A 20745-nucleotide genomic window follows, 5' to 3' on the forward strand; every position below is an offset into this window, starting at 1 on the left:
GGACCCAGAGTATGGACATAATAAGAACTCGTAAAAAACAAAAATCTGTAAATACAACCTTCGCTTTTTGGAGATCGATATTATAATCTTTTCAGGATCGAATATGGTGAAATAATATGATTTTGTTCTCTTTATCGCGTTGTAGAGTATTAAAAAAATATTTCACACTATTAATAAGATACTTAATCAATTTCACCAAATTGGACACATCTGACATACATAATATTACTCATATTATTTCCCACCCTTACAAGTAACGCGCCACTTTCTCTGTATGATTTCATCCCCTTCCCACACACTTTCTCGCAAGTGATTTATTTCGCTTGACCACCTGACAAATAAGGGCAGAGGTTTACACCCCTTAACTGACCAGTGGGCAGTTTCACGCATGCGTCATATACCTTTCATCATCCCCTATCACTTTTGTATGGTCAGCGAGGGTAGATTTCACCCTTTCACCGCGGCGGGGGTGGGTTTCGATGCGCATCTGCTGGAAAAAGGTTCTGATTGTTATTGAAAGGATTTCAAAAACACCCGTCGGCCAATGGGTTTATTTGCTTTGTAATGTATTTTTGTTTTTGTATCGTTCAGGTAGATTTTTGGAAATATGTTTTTCGACAACTTTCAAGTATTCAGGTAAATTAACGGTTATTTTTTTCTATTCTTTTCCGTGTTTTATTAAAATTTATAAAGCTTTACCAATTCTATCAAGTAAACAGAGATTTTATGTTTTAATATTATCTTATAGTCGTCAGTTATTAAAGCACCAATTCTGTTTTTTCCAGAGGCCTATTTCAAGGATTCTTATCATTTTCGACTTTTACTACATTTTTAATATACCAATTTATTTTAACTATCAATCAGCATGGTTTTCCGTGAAGCATCAGAATATAATATATTTTATTTTATTTTTAAGTTGTATTTTTCTCGCCGTTGAAGTTAGAATGTACTTAATTAATTTAAAAGAAGAACATGTAAGAAATGTGTAAAAATATCGTGATATCACTATTGCTGTTGTATGTGTAAGTGGTGATTTATCACATAGATATATTTTGCAGGAAGGCCTCCAAATCCATCAACGTTTCAAGCCACCGAGTACCTAAAAGCGTCATTACTATCCATCTTTTTATAAAGATTATTTTTTTTACAATGACTTATCTTATATTTATAATATTATGTTAAACTTGATAAAAAAACGTTTTAATTTAACTAACTACAGTATCTATTTTATCATCAACATTAATATTTTTCACGTATAAAAAATTTTTATTTATCATATAATTAATTTAATAGTAAAATAGATTTAATATTATAAAATTATTCATTCCACAGACACCTACTTTACTGATTGCAAAATATGTCCCCACAGTTTCATTCACCGATCCACCCTCCGCATATCGAATTCCAAATAATAGTTGCAGCGTGATCATCCCCTAACCCGCCCCCTACGCGCCTCTGCCCCTGATCCGGGCCTGTTTTAGTCCACTCTATACGAGGGACGTTGCATACTGTCCTCATGGATTGATTAAATATTTCGAATATTAGATTGCTCTCCACTAAAGGTACCCTAAAGGTAGTTTGATTACTAGTTAGGTAGGTACCTACATATATACTTATAATTTGGGCTAAAGTATCTATAAGTATCTAATATAATATATATATTGAAATATTATATTATACCTTACTTAATTAATCATTAACATAAGCTATTACTGAACTTATTTGACCAATATAATTTTGTAGAAGGAGGAAACCGATTTTGTTATTGTACCTATAAATATTAAATGTGGGTCCAGAGAAGTGTAAGACACCAGGAAGGGGCATCATCCAATGGTGGTTTGACCCTGGCTGATAATATTGGTAATGATTCTGAAGTTCTAGCCATTCTTCTATAATTTATTAATTTGATTTTACATTTTTTCATTATTTAGTAGGGTTACAACAAAAAGTGTGTAGGTATCAAAAAATTGTTATCGTCATTTTGTTTTGATAATATATTTTATAAAATCATTCTTAGACATAATGTGATTAACAATGGTTTTTTAATTCAGTATGAAATACCCCAAAATACATTAAGAAACGTCTTATTATTTATTAAGAAACAGTCTCGTAGTTATCAACTTTTGGCAGACAAAATTCTATACGTTGTTGAAGTTGCTGGTAAATTTATAATATCTTGATATGAAAAACTGATTTATTTATTATTAGAGTTTGAGAGACTATAGTTTCTCTCAACTGTGATGTAAATTATATAAAACTAATTATATTTTGGTATGTATGTAAGTATTATTTAATAGTTTAAATTGACCAAATGAAAAACCCAAAAATTTAGTAATTAAAAAACGAAGCATCCCCGCGATTACAACGCAAATTGTCACTTTCATTTTACACTTTGCATAGTACCTATTGGAACCTATAGTATGCTTAATATCAATTAGATTTTTTTTTGACCATGTCAGATCCTAAATAGATCATATGGGCCATAATGTTAGCCACTTGCTCAACCTATTTGGTTCATACTTTTACTCCAAATACTTTGACCAATTAAATAGATACATAAATTCAAAATTGTCATGGAGGTATAAAATTTATTAAAACATATAAAAATATGTCAACAATACTCAATTGATATTTTAGTAACAATTCAAATAAATTCATCCAAAATAGAGGTCGTAGGGCGTATAAACAGCCGCTTATAATAATTAATATAACTGAATATCAACAATACACATTATCATAACTTGACCAAATACCACAGATATGCAAGTAAAAAAATAAAACTGTGCGAATAAAATATGGTTGGAGTTAGCTAATTAATTAAAAACTCAGGTATTTTAAAGCATACTTGCGCCGCAAAATTGCAGTTTCCAGGTCGGCTTTTCACAAAGCGCTGAAAGGTACAATAGTACGTACCCTTGAGCTAATAAATATGTTTGGTGGAGTTACCGCTCACAAAGGGTTCCTGCTACTCTCGGACGTTTTGTCAAACAATAAATGCGTGGAGCGGGATGCTGTATAAAACTGCATATGACGTCTCTTTTGTTTAATGATGTTTGGCGTTATTTTACTATATCAAAACGCATTTGCTTATTAATTGCGTGGGTACTCAGTAACCTAATAAATTATTGTTCATAATTTAATAGTAACAATATTACACGAACACAGAGGTAAGTAGGTACTTGTTTTTAAAACTACAAAATATTCATTATGAGTGAATCAAAAAGTTAAGAATAACTTTCTAATACCACACAATCTTTATTTTTAATTCGAGAACCACTTGGTTAAATTGAACTTTTGCTTTGTTTGTAAAATAAAATTTTTCAATATATTTTTTTTATAATAATAAAACATATGGTTTTCAACTAAAATCAATGCATTTCAAATTATATAACTAAGTAAGCATTACATACTAATTTTAATGGTTTTAACAATAAATTTATTTTTGTTAATCATAACAATTTTTTTCACATTAAACATTTCCGATTAATTTATTAAAATATTAGGCTACACAGAGATTTTCATGAATGGATAATTACCTACTATAATTAGGTAGGTACACAATAATAATCATAATAATAATTAAATTGTAGATAATATATATATATATATAAATATTATTATAATATATAAACCAATATTTATAAAATTATCAATATCATAGGTTTTTCCTAGCGGCCTAGCATATAAAATATTTCCATCAGTCCAATGGATACTTCAAGAGTAGATACCTAGCCAAGAATAGCAACTGTTATACCTTTTTAGATTTCTATGTTTATTCGCTGTTCCAGACTCAGTTAAACGGCACTCATCTGTTTTATTAGTCAAGCTATGACCAATCTCAGCCACTGTCGTCAAAGCGGTCTAAATTTTTCGAAGCCCAGGATATATATAATATATTGATATCTGTCTCGGGTTATAAACTCATCGTCAGAACGATCATAAGATAATAAACTCTTTTTCTATTAAACAAATAATTCACAAGATTTAAGAATGTAACATTATTTAATTCCAATTTCAAATTAAACAAAATTTTATTTTACATAATATTATGAACGTGAAAAATTACAAATTCAAAGCATCCAAAACATGACATAATAACACAAAATGTGTGACAATGTTAAATACTGGTAATATTTGAGGACACAAAGCGGGCTTTGTATTTTTGCGTTTTTTTGACTGACTCTCATTAAGTCATAAACTGAATCCTGCTTCCAAGTTTTATTAAGCTGTTCTGTGGCACTTCCTGAAGAAACTGATCGGTTTCATATTATGATTCATGAAAAAACCACAACTGAGCTTAATAAATGTAAGTTATTAAATTACAATATACAAGTTGAGATAAACGATAAATAATCGCCAACAATCGGAACTTCCGAGACTGTTAGATACCTATCCAGTACTCACATATTATTATGTAACCTACGCATTAAATTCAAAATTAAATAGTTTCTTTTCATCTTGTGTTTAAATCTAGTGGAGACTTAAGAAATGCATTTTATCTTAAAAATAAGCCTCGCATCTGTTCGACATTCGGTCACCCCTTCAGTCACACCACACTGACCTCTTTAAGCGCTGATCCCGATTTAGATATTGTAATATTGATAAGCTGATAAGCACATAAATCTATGACTCATACACGTCATACTGTTTGAACTATTATTGCGTATGAAGGTAAATAATATTTATCAATGAAACAGGGTTGGCAAAAAAGAGAAAAACATTAGCAAATATTTTTCAATATAACTACATACATTACAATCCATATATTTTAATTTATTAAAAGCATAAATTACATAAAAATTTTAGGTACAGAATAATAATAACAAAACAGTAATCTATATTATATAATATAAACTAATATTTATAAAACTATTGATATCCTACGTTTCCCCTAGTATACCTTTATTGTATAGCTTTACCGTTTTAGATTTCTATAATTGAGGCGTCTAATTCCAAAAAGCGATAAGTCCACATTTGGTCAAAATCGAGAAAAAAATACGCACGTATTCTTTGTATAATTTTACACAATATGTGTTGATCTATAAATTCCAAAACGCGACATAACCCGACGAAAAAATGTCTCGATTTATTACAAAAAGCGCCAAGTCCGTGTTTCAAAATATTTAAAGCTTAATTGATTTCGCGCGTGTTTAAGTCAACCAATAAGGGAACGTTCAATATTGAAAAGGGCGTCTCCCATGCCGTAGCACCTGGTAAACTCATGACAGTGCCACTGAAATATGTGCCTTATGCGGAATAAATTAAAAAGTGAGGTACAAGTAGCGCTACGCCCAATTTAATTTTGCCTATATTTATTACATTTAAGAGTTTATCGGCTGAAAAAAATTGCCATTTGGTTCTAATTTCGACATAGAATACAACGGAAAATATAATCTCACGTTAAAACAAATAATTGAAGCTTGAAACATAAAAACGTTGTTTTCCGAAAATATTGAATTGTGGACTTGTCGCTTTTTGTAATTAGACGCCTCAATTATTCTTTATCTCAGGTACTAACTTGAACGGCACTCATCTATTTTATCAGACAAGCGACAACCAATCTTATCCACCGTCTTAAAAGCAGCAAAAGGCAGACGATATAATTTGGTGACACATAGTCGTATTTTTTGGCTTTGTTAGACTCAGCTAAAAGAGTTGTTTAACCTGATGATTCAACTAATTTATACAGGCGAGGTGGAGATGTCGTGAGTGTATTTTCTAAAGTAGCATCCCAAACCATAGATCTCCCTTCCTTCCATAGAATCATCGTGATATCATCAGGCTGCTTGCCATCTTATCGGCAAACACCAGGAAGCTCCTGCCTTGACGAAACAAATCTTAATTAATTATTACATACACATCAGCTACAATATAATAATATTATTTGATAACATACTTTCTTCTTTTTATTTTGACTTCTTTTGAGAGAATGAATGAGAGCAAATAATATTTGTTACTTAAGTTGTCGTAGCAGCCCTGCCAAATTGAAGTGTTTGACTCAGCCATGCATATTGTTATGAAAGCCTTTGTGCCAAATCGGGGTGTGTGCCGATTTATTTACTCTTCGTGCCTTACTGAATTTCTTAAAAGTTCTATATATCGTCACGGCGAGATGATCTCGAGATAAAACACTAAGGACTTTCGGTCAATGAAAAGTTGAGTATCGGCGATTGGCATCTGTGAAAAAAGCTCTGATCGGCCGACAAAAGCTCGTGCCGTTTCGTCAAGTATTGGCATGGTGCATGACTCATGCCAAGAACTTATGATTTTGCTTAAATAAGCAGTATAAAATAATGATAATATATATAATAATAGATATCTATTAAAATGTATTTTTTTATAATAATAACAAATTGAAGACCAGTATAGACCAAGTCATGAAATGCTTTAGTGGTGGCCAATAAAAGAAGGATAGATAATATAACTTTCGAAGTTTAATAAAAATGTGATTATGTTAACCTGGAGAGCTAATATAATGGCTAAGATATATATATATGTAGTATATTACCATTTAAAGTCTACTGATAAGTAATTATAGTAATAATTTTAAGAACACTTATAATAATTAAGATTATCAAGTGAATAACATGCAATGTTCGTAAAATCCATCAGATGAAATTGTCACATCATCATACTCGGTTAGGAGACATCGGAATATTTCATAGAAACAGAAACCATAAGTGCAGTACATGGTACAAAACTACATACCGTCTATGGATGGTCTCTAAAAAACAGTCTCATAAAACTACTACGTCGATATTTTGATTAAAACACTCGTAATTCTATAAACGTCAATAATTATATCGTCATTTCACCTTATCCGATAATTGCAGTCTATTATATCGGATTATTTAATATGTGTTTACCAAAGGTTAAACATCATACGCGGACAGGATGTATCTAAAATACTTTTCATTCAAAAATTATAAGCATCATGTCAAATTTAATGTACAATAAAGAGATTTTGTCAGAAAGACCGCGCACCGGCAGTCTTAGGAAAATAAATAATAAAAATAAGCCCGGTTTACAGATTAGATCTCCGTCCGCCAATTGCCTGAATTGGCCGTTTGTTGGAAATGCATTTGCATAATATTGTCAATGCACTCGAGAGGGGCACTGCTATTGCACTTATAGAGGGAAAAGAATGCAAACTTTTTCATAGAACTCGCCGACAAAAATTACTACGCGACAAAGCCACAGTAATTATATTGGACTATTAAAAATACAAACTTAATAAAAAATATACATTCAAACAATATATAAATTAATATTTGATCATAGTAATTTATTAATATACCTATCGTGTACAACAATGCTGAAAAAATGGTTTTTTTATGCAGAAAAATCTTATATAATATATAAACAATAACGTCTCTTTAGGATAGGCAGGCCATGCGTTGCATAGAGGCGGCACTTAATAAACAGTGACGAATAAAGGAACGAATACAAAAATTACAACTTTCAAGAGAAGTGGTGGTTTTTCTTGAAGCATACGATATTGTTGTCACTTCATTAGAAAATCTTGGTTTAAATATTCATAACTTTTGTAAAGGCGCCTGTCTTGTGTGTTTGGCAATTGAAAGATTTTCGGTATATATGTCTGCTTCAAAAATAAATAATAAAATTGGTAAGTGAGTATATACTACACAGGCAGACAATTTAGAACTAAAAATAAAGGAGACGGCATTCTGCTCAAGGGTAGCATTTTCCTGTATATAAATGAAGCTGAAACTAAGGCTAATTAATGGGTAATTTTTTCATTGAGAATCCATTCCTAATAAGGTTCATTCTTTTGTTCTAACTTTTATCAGGTAACATCTCACTGACATAAAAACGCGTTTCTACCAGCGCAAAAAATATTTAATATATATTATAATAAATATAAAAATATTACGAGATAATGAATAATAAACCACAATTTCAAATGGTTATATTTACATAAATTATCGGAAGAAAATTACCACCAAATATGTTATGTAAGTAATATAATTTTTCCTATACATACATACATCTAGGTATCTAAAGAATATAGCGAATAGTCGTAAAAGATTGCATCAAGCTATTGGTCTACAAGTTATGTTTCCGATTATTCTCTGTGATTGGTTTTGGATTGGCTATTTGATATTTTCTATCGGTATATAAATATGTGTTTGATATTATTCTTTCTCGGGCTAGTAAATAATAAGTATATATATATTTCGATTCGAATCGTATAAATAATTTTACACCGACTGTGTATTTTTTATATTTAAAAATATGTATTGATAATAGGTAAACTTTTCGATTTATATTCATATAAACTACATTTCTCAATTTAATAAGTGGACAAAATTAGATACTTGAACGTTATTTCGGTGTCAGATATTTTAATGGATAACAACTGGTTATAATATTTTCCAGCTAAGCGTTTGATGATAATAATATTTGTAGATGCTTGACTAATTAGCAGGCGATTGATTTTCTTAATATTAAAATATTTATTTATTTTGAGATATTCTAATAAAACTACAGTCACAAATACAAAACCACAATGCCAATAGAGTATTAGTAATATTCTTTAACTTTTCCATTTGGCTTATATAAAGTATGGAAATAATGATAGTATTTCATTGTAGTGCAGTTTATTTTATCTACATTAAAGTTTTAAACTGCTTTAATTAAAAAATATAAATTTTACTGTTTATAAAATTGCTAACTGCCACATTTGAATAACATATTAATAAAAATAGCGAAGACTACTTACTTAGCAATTATTTAAAACCTATCTAAATAAAAATAAATTTTATATTACATCATTTCAGTAACAGAACAACAGAGGCATCGATACGTGATATTATTATAATCTAATAGTTATCGCAATATATATACCTAGAGGTGCCCTGAGTCATATGCATGCGTTCAAAAGCTGTAATAATCCGTTCGTAAATCTACTTTGTTTTTCTACAGAATATCATTACATCTACCGTAAATTAATTATCGTGATAAATCATCAAATTGTACTAGAGTTTCAAAGCTTTTCATTCTTAACCTTCAATCAAATAAATATAATTACAAGATAAAAAGAACTTTTTATATACAACGTTTTAAATTTTCTGTTGAATTATTATGCTCAATATGCTGAAACTTGTACTTGACATGAAGTAATTAAAAAACAAACAAACAAATATAGAATGCTGAAATGTCATTTTGACATTTCATTTTTATTTCCATAGTAACGCACGTATATATAAATAATTTAGTTGCTAGGACGACCACCCCCTTAACAACCAATAATAGTCTTTTACTTTTTACGGATTTTTCTGAAATAACTTTCCATACAAAACAGAATTAACTGAAAATGAATTCAATTCTGTTTAAAGATGGCTAAAAGTATTAAAAGAATGCATTGGCATCGTGTTCTGATATATTCTAAAAGTTTCAAATGTCTAGCTAGTCGGGAAGTTAGTTAAAAATCGATTGCAAGATTTGTACTGGACACGGAGCTGGAACACTGGAACGTTGTAAAAAATAAGGTTATTTCAAAAATAAAATTTAAATATTATAATTATCAATATATTATTATCTTCTTAAGTCCTGTAAGTATGACCGATAAGTATCCAAAATGTACTGTACGCCACTGATTAATAATGACCATTAAATGGTTTCTATAAAAACAAATACGATATATTTTGTTACCTACGTCTGACTTTATATGTATATAAACAAATATACGAGTAGAATAATTCGAAATTCAAATAATTGACTTACACCGAAAAATGTATACGCGTAGTTCATAAATTATTTGACTCGGCCAGTAGCTTTATAATAAAGAATAAAGCGAGTGTCGATGGCAATGTTTGAAGTTAGGTGTATGTACTCTTTTTGAAACATTTTCTTTAGCGCGCGTCTAGAATTCACACCTCCGACTTCCGGAAAATCCATTCTGTTATCCATCGATCGGTTGCCAATGGTTTTTCCGCCCCCAGCAATTTACCTTATATTACTTTTTTATTACAACCCTTATTTGGCATCTCTCTCTCGCGCGCATCTATCATACGAGAGCCTTGAAATCGGACGCAGTGGAAAGAGAAAAATAATATGATATCAGCCTCGATCCATGATTGTCTATCTCCGAATAGCTTTTGATATAGAAACCAGGATAATAAGTAATCTATATTGTAATGCCGCTGCTTTCGCCGGATCGGCTTACCAATGTTTTCGATCCGAGATGTTGTGTTGATTTTAATATTAAAATTTAGTACATTATTGAACGGAGTGTGCGAATAAATATAAATAATATCCACTGAGAAGAAAACAGCATGTCACGAATTGACAATTGTTTTACGAGTGTCATGTTTCGTATTTGCATTAATAAAACGGATTTAGATTAAAAATAATAAGTGATCATTTCCAGGTCATTATTATAGGACTGCGTTATTTAATTAACATATAGAGTAATACATATTATAAAACAATATTTTGCGAGCTGTCAGCAGAAAATAGATAAACGTAAATTTAAAAAAATAAACACAAATAATGGTGGATGTTATTTTTAAGAGGTTTTAAATAAACATATACTGTGACGGTTTTACGGACTTGGAGGACCGAGGCACTGACTGATTTGGAAGCCCCCCCCCCAATAATAATAAAAAAGTGAAAACCATAAATTCCAACTATCAACGTACATAGTAAAAATACCAATGCATATCTTTTCGAGAATAACACCTGTAACTAAAAATAGTTATTATGATCATTTTTATTGTTATTAATAATTATCATGATGTTGCAGGGAGTTTATTATACTTTTGATAATATTTTATACCTATTCAATTTGTGAGGATCCTTTTAAGATTTTTGTATAATTTAAAAGTTGATAGGACTAATTTGAACTGTTTCGAGGCCCCCTTTAAATCCCTATGATGAATTGATTGCCTCATTTGGGTGAACGAAAATCACAACGTATAGGTATAATATTATATACTATATAGTATCAATAAATCTGTACACAGTAGGAAGTTTTAAAAGAATGCATATTTTGTAAAATGTACTTACTCACCACAAATACATTGTAAAATATTCACTAAGTTTAATATACTTAAACATATTGTAATTCCTTTCGTATGACACAGTAAGTGAGTGGATATTTCGTTGGCTATTATAATTTGCACAGAAAAGAAAATAATATTTCTGAGTTCCCTGATAATTTGGTTCTCCGAATCCTTTTGCGACTCTGCAAACAGACGGTTCCACGTCCATTGTGCACCCGACGGCCACCACCTCACGCTGTGGCATTACCTCAACACCTGGACAAGTGTTATTGTAATGATAAATAATATAATTAAAGCGGGGGCATTGTGTGTCGTATCTTATACTCGCTTGACACCATTGTAACGTATTGGTCAGAGAATGTCATACTTTTCTTGCTTGCAAACCACGTCAATGTTTGACAAACCCTGACTAAAAATAATATAAGTTCAACCAAGTATCTATTACGTATAAATAAACTGAGGATACTAATTTCTAATAGTAAGTATTAGTTCGATTTAAAAAATGCATCAATTAAGCATTGTATAAAAACTGTTATAAACCTCACAAATAAAAGTTTCCCGTGTAATTTTAATTCCGCTGTGTGTGCACTGACAAACCAGCAACTATGGCCATTGGGAAATTTCTTACTGTTTCATCGTAAATAGCAACGCGTAGTCTTGTAATATTGTTATTAAAAAAAAACTATTAAATTTAACGATTACCTAATCATTTTGTTATCATTATGTGTACTATTTTCTTCTTCTTTTCACGGCGTTTCGAGTTCGTCACAGAATCCATTATCATAAAATAATGTTATTATTTTTTGTGCCTAGGAAATATGTGTAACCTTTTACTTACTCAACTTTTTAACTGTATTATTTTATTTGTAATACAAAACCTAATCCTTCCCACATTTAAACTAAGTTTCAATTAAATTACCTATTTCTATTTTTAATAAATTATTTCTTTTATTCAACGAATAATTCTAAATATTTTGAGAATATAACATTCCATATATTGAACATACATAGCATTTCATGTAGAACCTACTAGTTTAAATTGTCGCAATTAGATAGGAAGCTCGTAGCATAATTGGTTAATACACAGTGGCGCGATACCAGTGATTATACGGGTTCAAATCCCGTCGAGCATCGTATTTTTTTTTCAAATATGATTTTTTCTAGTGTGTATATATCTGAGGTGTTTTCAAGTTACGTATTTGCATTTTGTTTATTAATTGGAAATACATAAGTATTATTTTCATTGTAACTTATCTTTGATTTAATCTTATCGAGTATAATAGGTATTCAAGTGGCTTACATGAAATCATATAAAACGACAAAATTCACCTACAATACCGTATCCCAGTACAATATTCATGCATATTAATGTTGTTTATTCCACTTTTCAATGACCGACCGTCTGGTATCAGTTTGCACAGTGTAAACGTACAGACAGGGCGAGATCATAATGCGGCCGATTTTTTTTTCTTTGTTTGCTGCCAGAGTAAATAATGAGGTGGTATTAGTACTTACCTACCACTACAAAGGTGAGAAAAGTGTGGTAAACGAATCATTAAATCAAATAACCTACAGTAATACACCTTCGATAGATAGAGTCCACCCAATGTATTGTGAGCTCTGCATATTTAGAACACTTTAATAATTACTGATTTTATTATTATTTTACTAACATTCTTATAGTACAAGATTATTATAATATCTAGTAAATTTCATGACAACGTTTTACTATTATCAAATATTCATTTCATATTCTTACTTTTTCTCCAGTTATTTATCACGTATATTCAGCACTCAAAATGGACAATTTTACGTACTGAAGGACTTGCTAACTTTCCCCAAAGATTAACATATTTATATGATAATTTGATGTATTGTCTATTCGGTTTTTCTTTATTTTATATGACAGTTAAGTGAAATAACAGTCTTTTGATATGAAAGATTAGTAAGTATATAATGTTGTCGGTATCGCAGACGTAAATCGAGGTTTACCTACATAATATCATAAACATTTTTTTATGTTTTATATAAGATCTAACATATGTATTTATGCTAAATAATTATATTAATTTCTAATAATTCACGAGACGGAGCGATAATTTAGGGGATGGACAAGCGGTAGGGTTGTCTGTTTATTAACTCGTGTTATTTTCCAATGTCTGATTGTACCTTATATGTTAAACAACTCGCTAACATTAATTACTCGCAAACCTCTTCGTTAGCCAAATTGAAATATATTTTAGAAAAATGTGACAATACAGATTTTCTTATCCGTTGCAGACTAACTTAACCAGTTCAGTGGTGTTAACTACCAACTTACAGTGGGAAAAAACCTTCATTCAAAGACATTTAATAAAACTTTATCTCCTTCTGTTTAAAATGATCTGGTAAGCAGACAAAATCGGTAGTAATCTGTAAGTATTTATTTAATGATGTGGGATAAGTTTTTCATGGATAAAACACAGCAAAAAATATTATACTTACCTACATAAATCATTATAATATAATTGAAAAAAGGCCGATTTTAACGCGTTTTAAGTTTCGTCAAAAAATAATAAAATCATTTAAATTCATGCACGAAATTAATCTTATTCCGGAAGGCATAGGTCGTTGCTCAACTGTATTATATCTATAATGACTGTGGTTTTTACAGGTATGACCATACGAGCACCATATGCAAATTTACAGCACACCCACAACACATCACCTTTTATATTAATAAAGTATTATATCTGTATGAAAAGAATAGCAATTTTATTGTTATGAAATAATAACGGTTTTGAACCTGGAAATGAAATACCAAAGATTAATGCAGAGAATAATAATCACTATACAGTATACAACGATGTTATTGAAGGTTTTTTAACACATTAAATTTCATTAATATATTGTTATACAAATAATTATGTATATACAAATAACAGATGTATTTTTTTTCTTCATATCCAATAAATGAGGTGTTGGCTTCTTTAGAAAGTTAAAGTATCCTGAAAACATAACTATTGCTGTATTTTTGATCCTTGTGACATAATTAAATTAAATTTAACGTGATTTTTGAAAAGAGATACATTGATATTTCAATAGGTACCACTTACGTTCGTTGGAAGTTTTTTGGAAGGATATTTATATTTTTATTTATTTTTATCGTGGGGATCTTCAAATTAGTTAGTGCCACAGTTACCCACGATCCAAAACCTGCCACTGGAGGAATACAATGATCATAACTGTAAATCTGAGTCAAAAGTTATTGTTTTAATGTAAATATGCATACACATTGAATTAACAGATGTATAAAAAATATTTTAACTTTTTTTTAAATACTAAATAAATACCAGTTATTACAACAAACTTGCTACCTATTCTATTAGGCAAATGTCGTTTAGTTATATTTTATGTACCTTTATATAATTAGATAAATTTTGTAAATTATTTAATTTGTGTCTTCTCTCTTTCTTCCAGCGGACGCTGACAGTGCCGAAGGAGATTCCGCCCAGGACATCCTCACGTGTGGAGGCTGTCAGAAGTCCTTCGCGCTAGCTGACATCGTTCGATTTATTCAGCACAAAGTGCTGGCTTGCAACAAAGAAAATTTCTCACAATGTTTTCCTCAAGGTAAGACTTTCTTCGTCTGATACTAAAAATATATTATGTTGACGTATACCTTTCAGATAATAATCGTCAATCAATTATCTATCTACCTATATTAACTATTATTAATTTGTTTCTTTTTTCTTGGTTAAATTGTAGCATAATAATTATTACTCAGTGTATCTAACACTAAATTGTTTACACTATTTCCAAAATGTAGTTAGTCAAATTACAATTAATTTAAAATGTACGTATATATTACTTAAATCAATCATAAACTATAATTCTAACATTTTTTGTCATCAATTCATGCGGTGTGGTAGTGCTCGATTTCCAGTCCCTAAAATCATATGGGTTCAATCTCCACATCTGGCTGAAGCCACATTTTATTTTAAATTCAGGTTGATCCACAACAATGACTCAATGAGTTAGGTTAGGTTAGGAATGACTAGACACTATTATCCATTAAACTAACTCCATGCTGTAGATGTACATATAAATTAAAATTAAAAAATACTTTTTAAAAAAGATACTTATATCGTAGTCTCGTAATATTATCAACTATCTATTATGATTATTTTCCGTGAGTATTGTGACATATTATTAAATATAGTTTTCATGTACATATCAACACTATCCCAATATTTTACATGATTAATCAAAGCAATACAATAAAATACATAAAAACCTATTTGAAAAAATTACTCCATAATTTTGCTACCTTCCTCAGTGGGTCATATCAGATAATAATAATAAAAAAATTGTTATATAGGACCCCCGACGGACAGAGATTCAGACGAAGGCGGTCGCCCACTAGGAGTCGCAAACGCTCGTCGTCCTTCAATCTCGGCGCCCATGGGCGCCAGAAAAGGTCGCGTGCATACTCCTCCGCCCTCTAGCCCAAACTTATCCGCTACTCATCACCTGCTTGAAGATGGAGCCGCGTCCAGTACGCCGAAACGGCTACATGATGGTAAGACTAAAAATATTTCCTAATAAATTCTATTAGTTAACATTTTATAACTTTACTGATTGTACAAAATTTTAGTATTTGTATACATAACTTCGATTCGTAAGCTAAACGCTTACTCTAAAATCTGCAATGATAAGAGCAGCAAAAACTGTAGTTACCAATTGTTACCATATTATTAGTATATCAGTACACGATTGCAAAATGTATAATGTAGTAACTTAATGTACAACCACTGTTAACAGCCAGAAAATGTAACTCGTATAAGACAATCGTAAAACGTACCATAGTCTCACGTAGTAATGCCACCAAAGTCATCCAAAAATATGCTTTTAAATTAGAATGCAGGAATAATTAATAATTCATTTATATAAATAAATTATGTGTTATATTACAAGAGGCGGAAATGATACAATATCCATAAATGGCTTCTTCAAATTCCATTATATGAATATTATTTTTGAAACTGTCCAGGCATTTAGAGAGACACTTGTTCAAATAATATCGCAAAAATTTACTTTGTTTTCGCAGTATCATTTGTTGACCAGAATGACTAATTTACATATTTTTGTTGACTCTAGTTTTTTCTTTGTATACTTTATGGTAGACAGTTATTTGCTACTGCTATTTGATAAATATGTTAATATTGAGTGACGAGTCGAAACCTCTGAATGAACTTTACTTAGTTAAATAGTTCACCCGGTCACGCTCCAGCCTCAGACCATAGCACAAACTCAAGGTCACACTATTCCCTTTACTCCAGCACCACTTCTTCTTAACATCTTACAAAGGGCGTCGACTATGACGACCGAATCCGTGAATTTGTTACCACATAGATGCATGTATTAATATTGAGAAACATTCACGTGAAACACCGTTTTATGATCATATTTATCACTAATGACCAACGCGTCTCCCTATGAATAGGTGGAAACATCGATTCTCAATACTCAAAATTATATATGATAAAATTTAGTGATACCTCAGAGTAATAGCAATACCTATTATGATACTGGTGCATTATATGGTAGGAAACTGGACAGTCTTGAATCGATAGGTAAGAAATTGATAACTGGCACTTTATTTTAAAACAAACATATTTATTTCGGTACAATTAATTACACACTCGAGCAAGCACATTATTTATATGGTGACTATATAATTTACACGGTTATCGTACTATTGGTTTTTACAACGTTTTTATTACCTCGTATTCTTATTTGTCCAGTGGTTGTTTATCCAGTACAAATCTTGCAATCGATTTCCAACTAACTTTCCGACTAGCTAGATATTTGAAACTTTTAGAATATCATCAGAACACGATGTCAATGCATTATTTTAATACTTTTAGCCATCTTTAAGTAGAATTGAATTCATTTTCAGTTAATTCTGTTTTGTATGAAAAGTTATTTCGGAAGAAATCCGTAAAAAGTAAAACACTATTATTGGTTGCTAATTGGGTGGTCCTAGCAACTAAATTATTAATATATACGTGCATTACTATGGAAATCAACATACCATTTGAGTATTCTATATATGTTTGTTTTTTTTATTCACTTCATATCAAGTACAAGTTTGAACATATTGAGCAATAATTCAATAGAAAATTTAAAAACGTTGTATATAAAAATTTCTGTTTATCTTGTTATTATTTACTTTATAAAATAGATTCGAGATTACACATTCTCATATGGAAATTATATTTTAATCAATGTAATGATTGTTCGTGTTCGCAAAGATGAAGGACAGATGTCCTCTTTTCTGTGTATCTGAAATCAAAGACATTTATGTTATTTCTTTTCACTGAATGGCTAAAAACTTGCCAATTTTAAATAAATTCACACCGGCTCTGCTTTGATTAACCGATCAAAATTTATAAACGAAGGTAACACAATGTATGTTGAATATTTGCTTCATATTGTAAAATATCCTTTTGACAGATGGCGATTCCAACACCCCAAAAAGACGCGCATCCAGTTCACCGATCGCGTCGAGTTCATTAGAAGAAGATATCAAACCTAAGATCAAGCAGGAGCACCCTATGGATACCAGCTCCTCGCCTGAGGACGGTCAAAAGAAATCAAGAACCGAAATGGCTGATGCTGAATCGAATACCATGCATAGTGGTGAGTACCTAAATCAAACATTTGAAACTACTTTGTTGATCATAACTTGTTCGCCAACACTTCATCAAACAGTATTTTCGCAATCAGCATTTTAATCGATTGAATAATTCCAACTCATAAGAGTATGTGGGGATAAAATATACATTTTCAGAATGTAACTAAGATCCAAATTGGCTTGTAGTCCTAATGCAATGTTAATTTATCAATAAAATTTCCAAAATATACACTTACTGCAAATATATAAATAATACTCATGAATACATACTTTATTAATACGATATTTTAAAAATATCGCAGTAAAAGTAAAAGCTACCCCTTTTTCTATGTATAAAGTCGTTACAAAACATGACATTTTTTCGCAGCCATATGTAGGCAGGCATGATATAATACGTATTATTTGTAGTGACAAGTGACGTCTAATTTTGAACCCTTTTCCCGGAATATTTTCTGTACATTATCTTATTGTCGTGTCACTCACAGCCCATGTTTGTCACTTTGCTATTGAAAGCGGGCAGGCCGAGCGTCGAACGATTCTCGACTCCACAGTATTTCGGCGTCGAATTTTCGACGCCCGTATCGTGTCGCTGGCTCTTTTGTTTTTGCTCTCTCTAGATAACGTCGCTTATTTTTTTCTTCTAACATAGATGGCTAAAAGAATTATTATTTGCCTTGATAAATTTAGCCATATAAATCCTAAGGAATAATTAATACTGATATCAAACTATATTTCTTTAAATATTCTTTTCATAAAATATAATATATAGGTATTACCTGTTCTTATTAAAAATGCACCATAATTATTATTATCTATATCTTGATTTAAAGATATTATAATTCATTATTGTTATTCTCGTGTCTTTAAAAAATCGTTGAATTTTAGTTAAAAGGTCAAAATGGAGTTTTATGCTATTTTCAAAGCATGATCCTGGACATTCCTTAAACGATGTAGATCAATAATAATTATAAAGCAAACATTATTCGTAGAATGTTTATCACATTTTAATTGTCAAAAACATAGCTTATAATCAGTATCTTTAGAATTATCTTCAAATGTGTAAATCTTGCCCATTTTTTGAATAATAAAATGCCTAATTCTTGTCAAATTTGGGATCGCAAAGATTATAAAATATTATTTTTTATCGTAAATATGTTACTATATAATGTTAACATTAATTTTACTAATGGTTTTGTTAATGCGTTTAAAAATTAATAAATCTAAAAAATATTAACACCACTGCACACGGATGTACCGAAATATGACTATATTCTAAAACATTAGAGCGAAAGGTTTAAAAGAATACTATTTTATGTAATAAAAATACTTTATGGAGTCATCAAATATTTGAAATAAATATATAGGATAATAAGGCTTCAAAATTATATAAATAGATTATCTACAACGTTTAAGGAATGTCCAGGATCATGCTTTGAAAATAGCATAAAATCTCTATTTTGACCTACGCGGCGCACATCCCACCTTAATGAGATTTTATTCCACTATGTTAGTTCTTGAAAGTGTTTTGTTTTTAATTTCAGTAAGTTCTTACTAAGTATATAAGTATGAAGCTGGCGATAAATGGATCTACGAATTGACATGTAGTTAATTTAATCATTAGATTTAATAAGATTTTTTATCTTCACTTTCATATATAAATCTATATCTATTTAAATCAAAACAACGTATTTAAACATAGTCGTTGAATTTGACGTAAAAAGTATGGAAAAAATGCACATCACCTTCTTACTGCCATCACAAACATTACAATAATAATTTCACCAATAGTAATGTATAAGAACAAATTTTATTTTATAATTTATAATAGATGAATTTAGAAAGAGGCAGATAAAATAATCTTGGAATTCGAATAAAACTTAATCCATTGAATGCTGCCCAAAATACATATTAACATACATCATCAACAGGAGTGCGACAACCTAACCTAATAACACTCTCCACCTTTTCAAATCCATAGTGGCCACTTTCCAGTGTGTATACTCCAGGTAACTCAGAAATAATGGAAACTCAAATACCTAACGGGTAAGGCGATAGCAGGTAACCGACTCGAGTAAGGAAGAATCCGGGTTAAACTTACACACGTGTCAAGAATACGTTGTTCGTCGAATACTGAAAACTGGTCTCAGTTTATGCATTTACGCTCTTTTAATGTTGGTGTATAACACACAATATTGCAATGCGTGCTTCATTTTCGTAGGACACTCACACATTCAAAAATCCTGCATCAACATGCGGCGTATTGAATATAGCCTATCGGTATTCTATTTATTATCTGTTCTGTGGTATACTCCAAGTATAAGGCAGTGTTAATAAACAATACACTGCTCTATTTTTCGATCGTCCATTTTAACGCCAAAAGCACATAGCTACAAATTACTCTGTTACTTATGTAAAAAGTTACAAGATAAAAAGAACTTTTCATATACCACGTTTTTAAATTTTCTGTTGAATCATATAAACTTGACAATTATATGTATTAATAAAACTTATTGTACTTATAGAATATAGAATACAGAAATGTCATTTTGACATATTATATTGATTTCCATAGTAACGCACGTATATATTAATAATTTAGTTGCTAGGACCCACAGCAACCAATAATATAGTGAGTAGTAAATATTACTTTTAACAATTTTTTTCCGAAACACAAAACAGAATTAACTGAAAATGAATTCAATTCTGCTTAAAGCATTGCTTTGGCCATCCAAAAGCATTAAAAAAATGCATTGTGTTCGTGTTCTGATAATATATTCTACAAGTTTCAAATGTCTAGCTTGTCGGTAAGTTATTTAAAAATCTTGGACAAACAAGAAAACATTTGTACTGCACAAGAAAAAATCTGTACCGGACGAACAAGAATACAAGCTAATAGAAACATGGTAATTATAAAAAATACTGGCTGTATCAACTTTACGCACTTATCAATTCAAACATGTTATATATACAATTATTTCACGGGCGATACGACTCTCTGTGAATCAAATTTTCACACTACAATACACAATAATTAATCAA

The 20745-nt window shown here is 30.4% G+C and overlaps 1 protein-coding gene across 2 annotated transcripts in view; it reads left to right on the top strand.

Moving 5' to 3' along the window:
• Cph (BCL11 transcription factor chronophage) overlaps window positions 1-20745 on the top strand; it is a 118192-nt gene that overhangs the window by 75727 nt on the left and 21720 nt on the right. For both annotated transcript variants that reach the window (XM_085948976.1, XM_085948977.1), the window contains 3 exons: window positions 14487-14639; window positions 15388-15588; window positions 17526-17711. In XM_085948976.1, the coding sequence (XP_085805102.1) occupies window positions 14487-14639; window positions 15388-15588; window positions 17526-17711 (540 nt within the window). The remainder of the gene's footprint in view (window positions 1-14486; window positions 14640-15387; window positions 15589-17525; window positions 17712-20745) is intronic.

The sequence above is a fragment of the Rhyacophila brunnea genome, unplaced genomic scaffold (assembly GCF_057557595.1).
Source record: "Rhyacophila brunnea isolate RB1 unplaced genomic scaffold, BYU_Rbru_1.0 scaffold_21, whole genome shotgun sequence".
NCBI classification, from domain to species: Eukaryota; Metazoa; Arthropoda; class Insecta; order Trichoptera; family Rhyacophilidae; genus Rhyacophila; species Rhyacophila brunnea.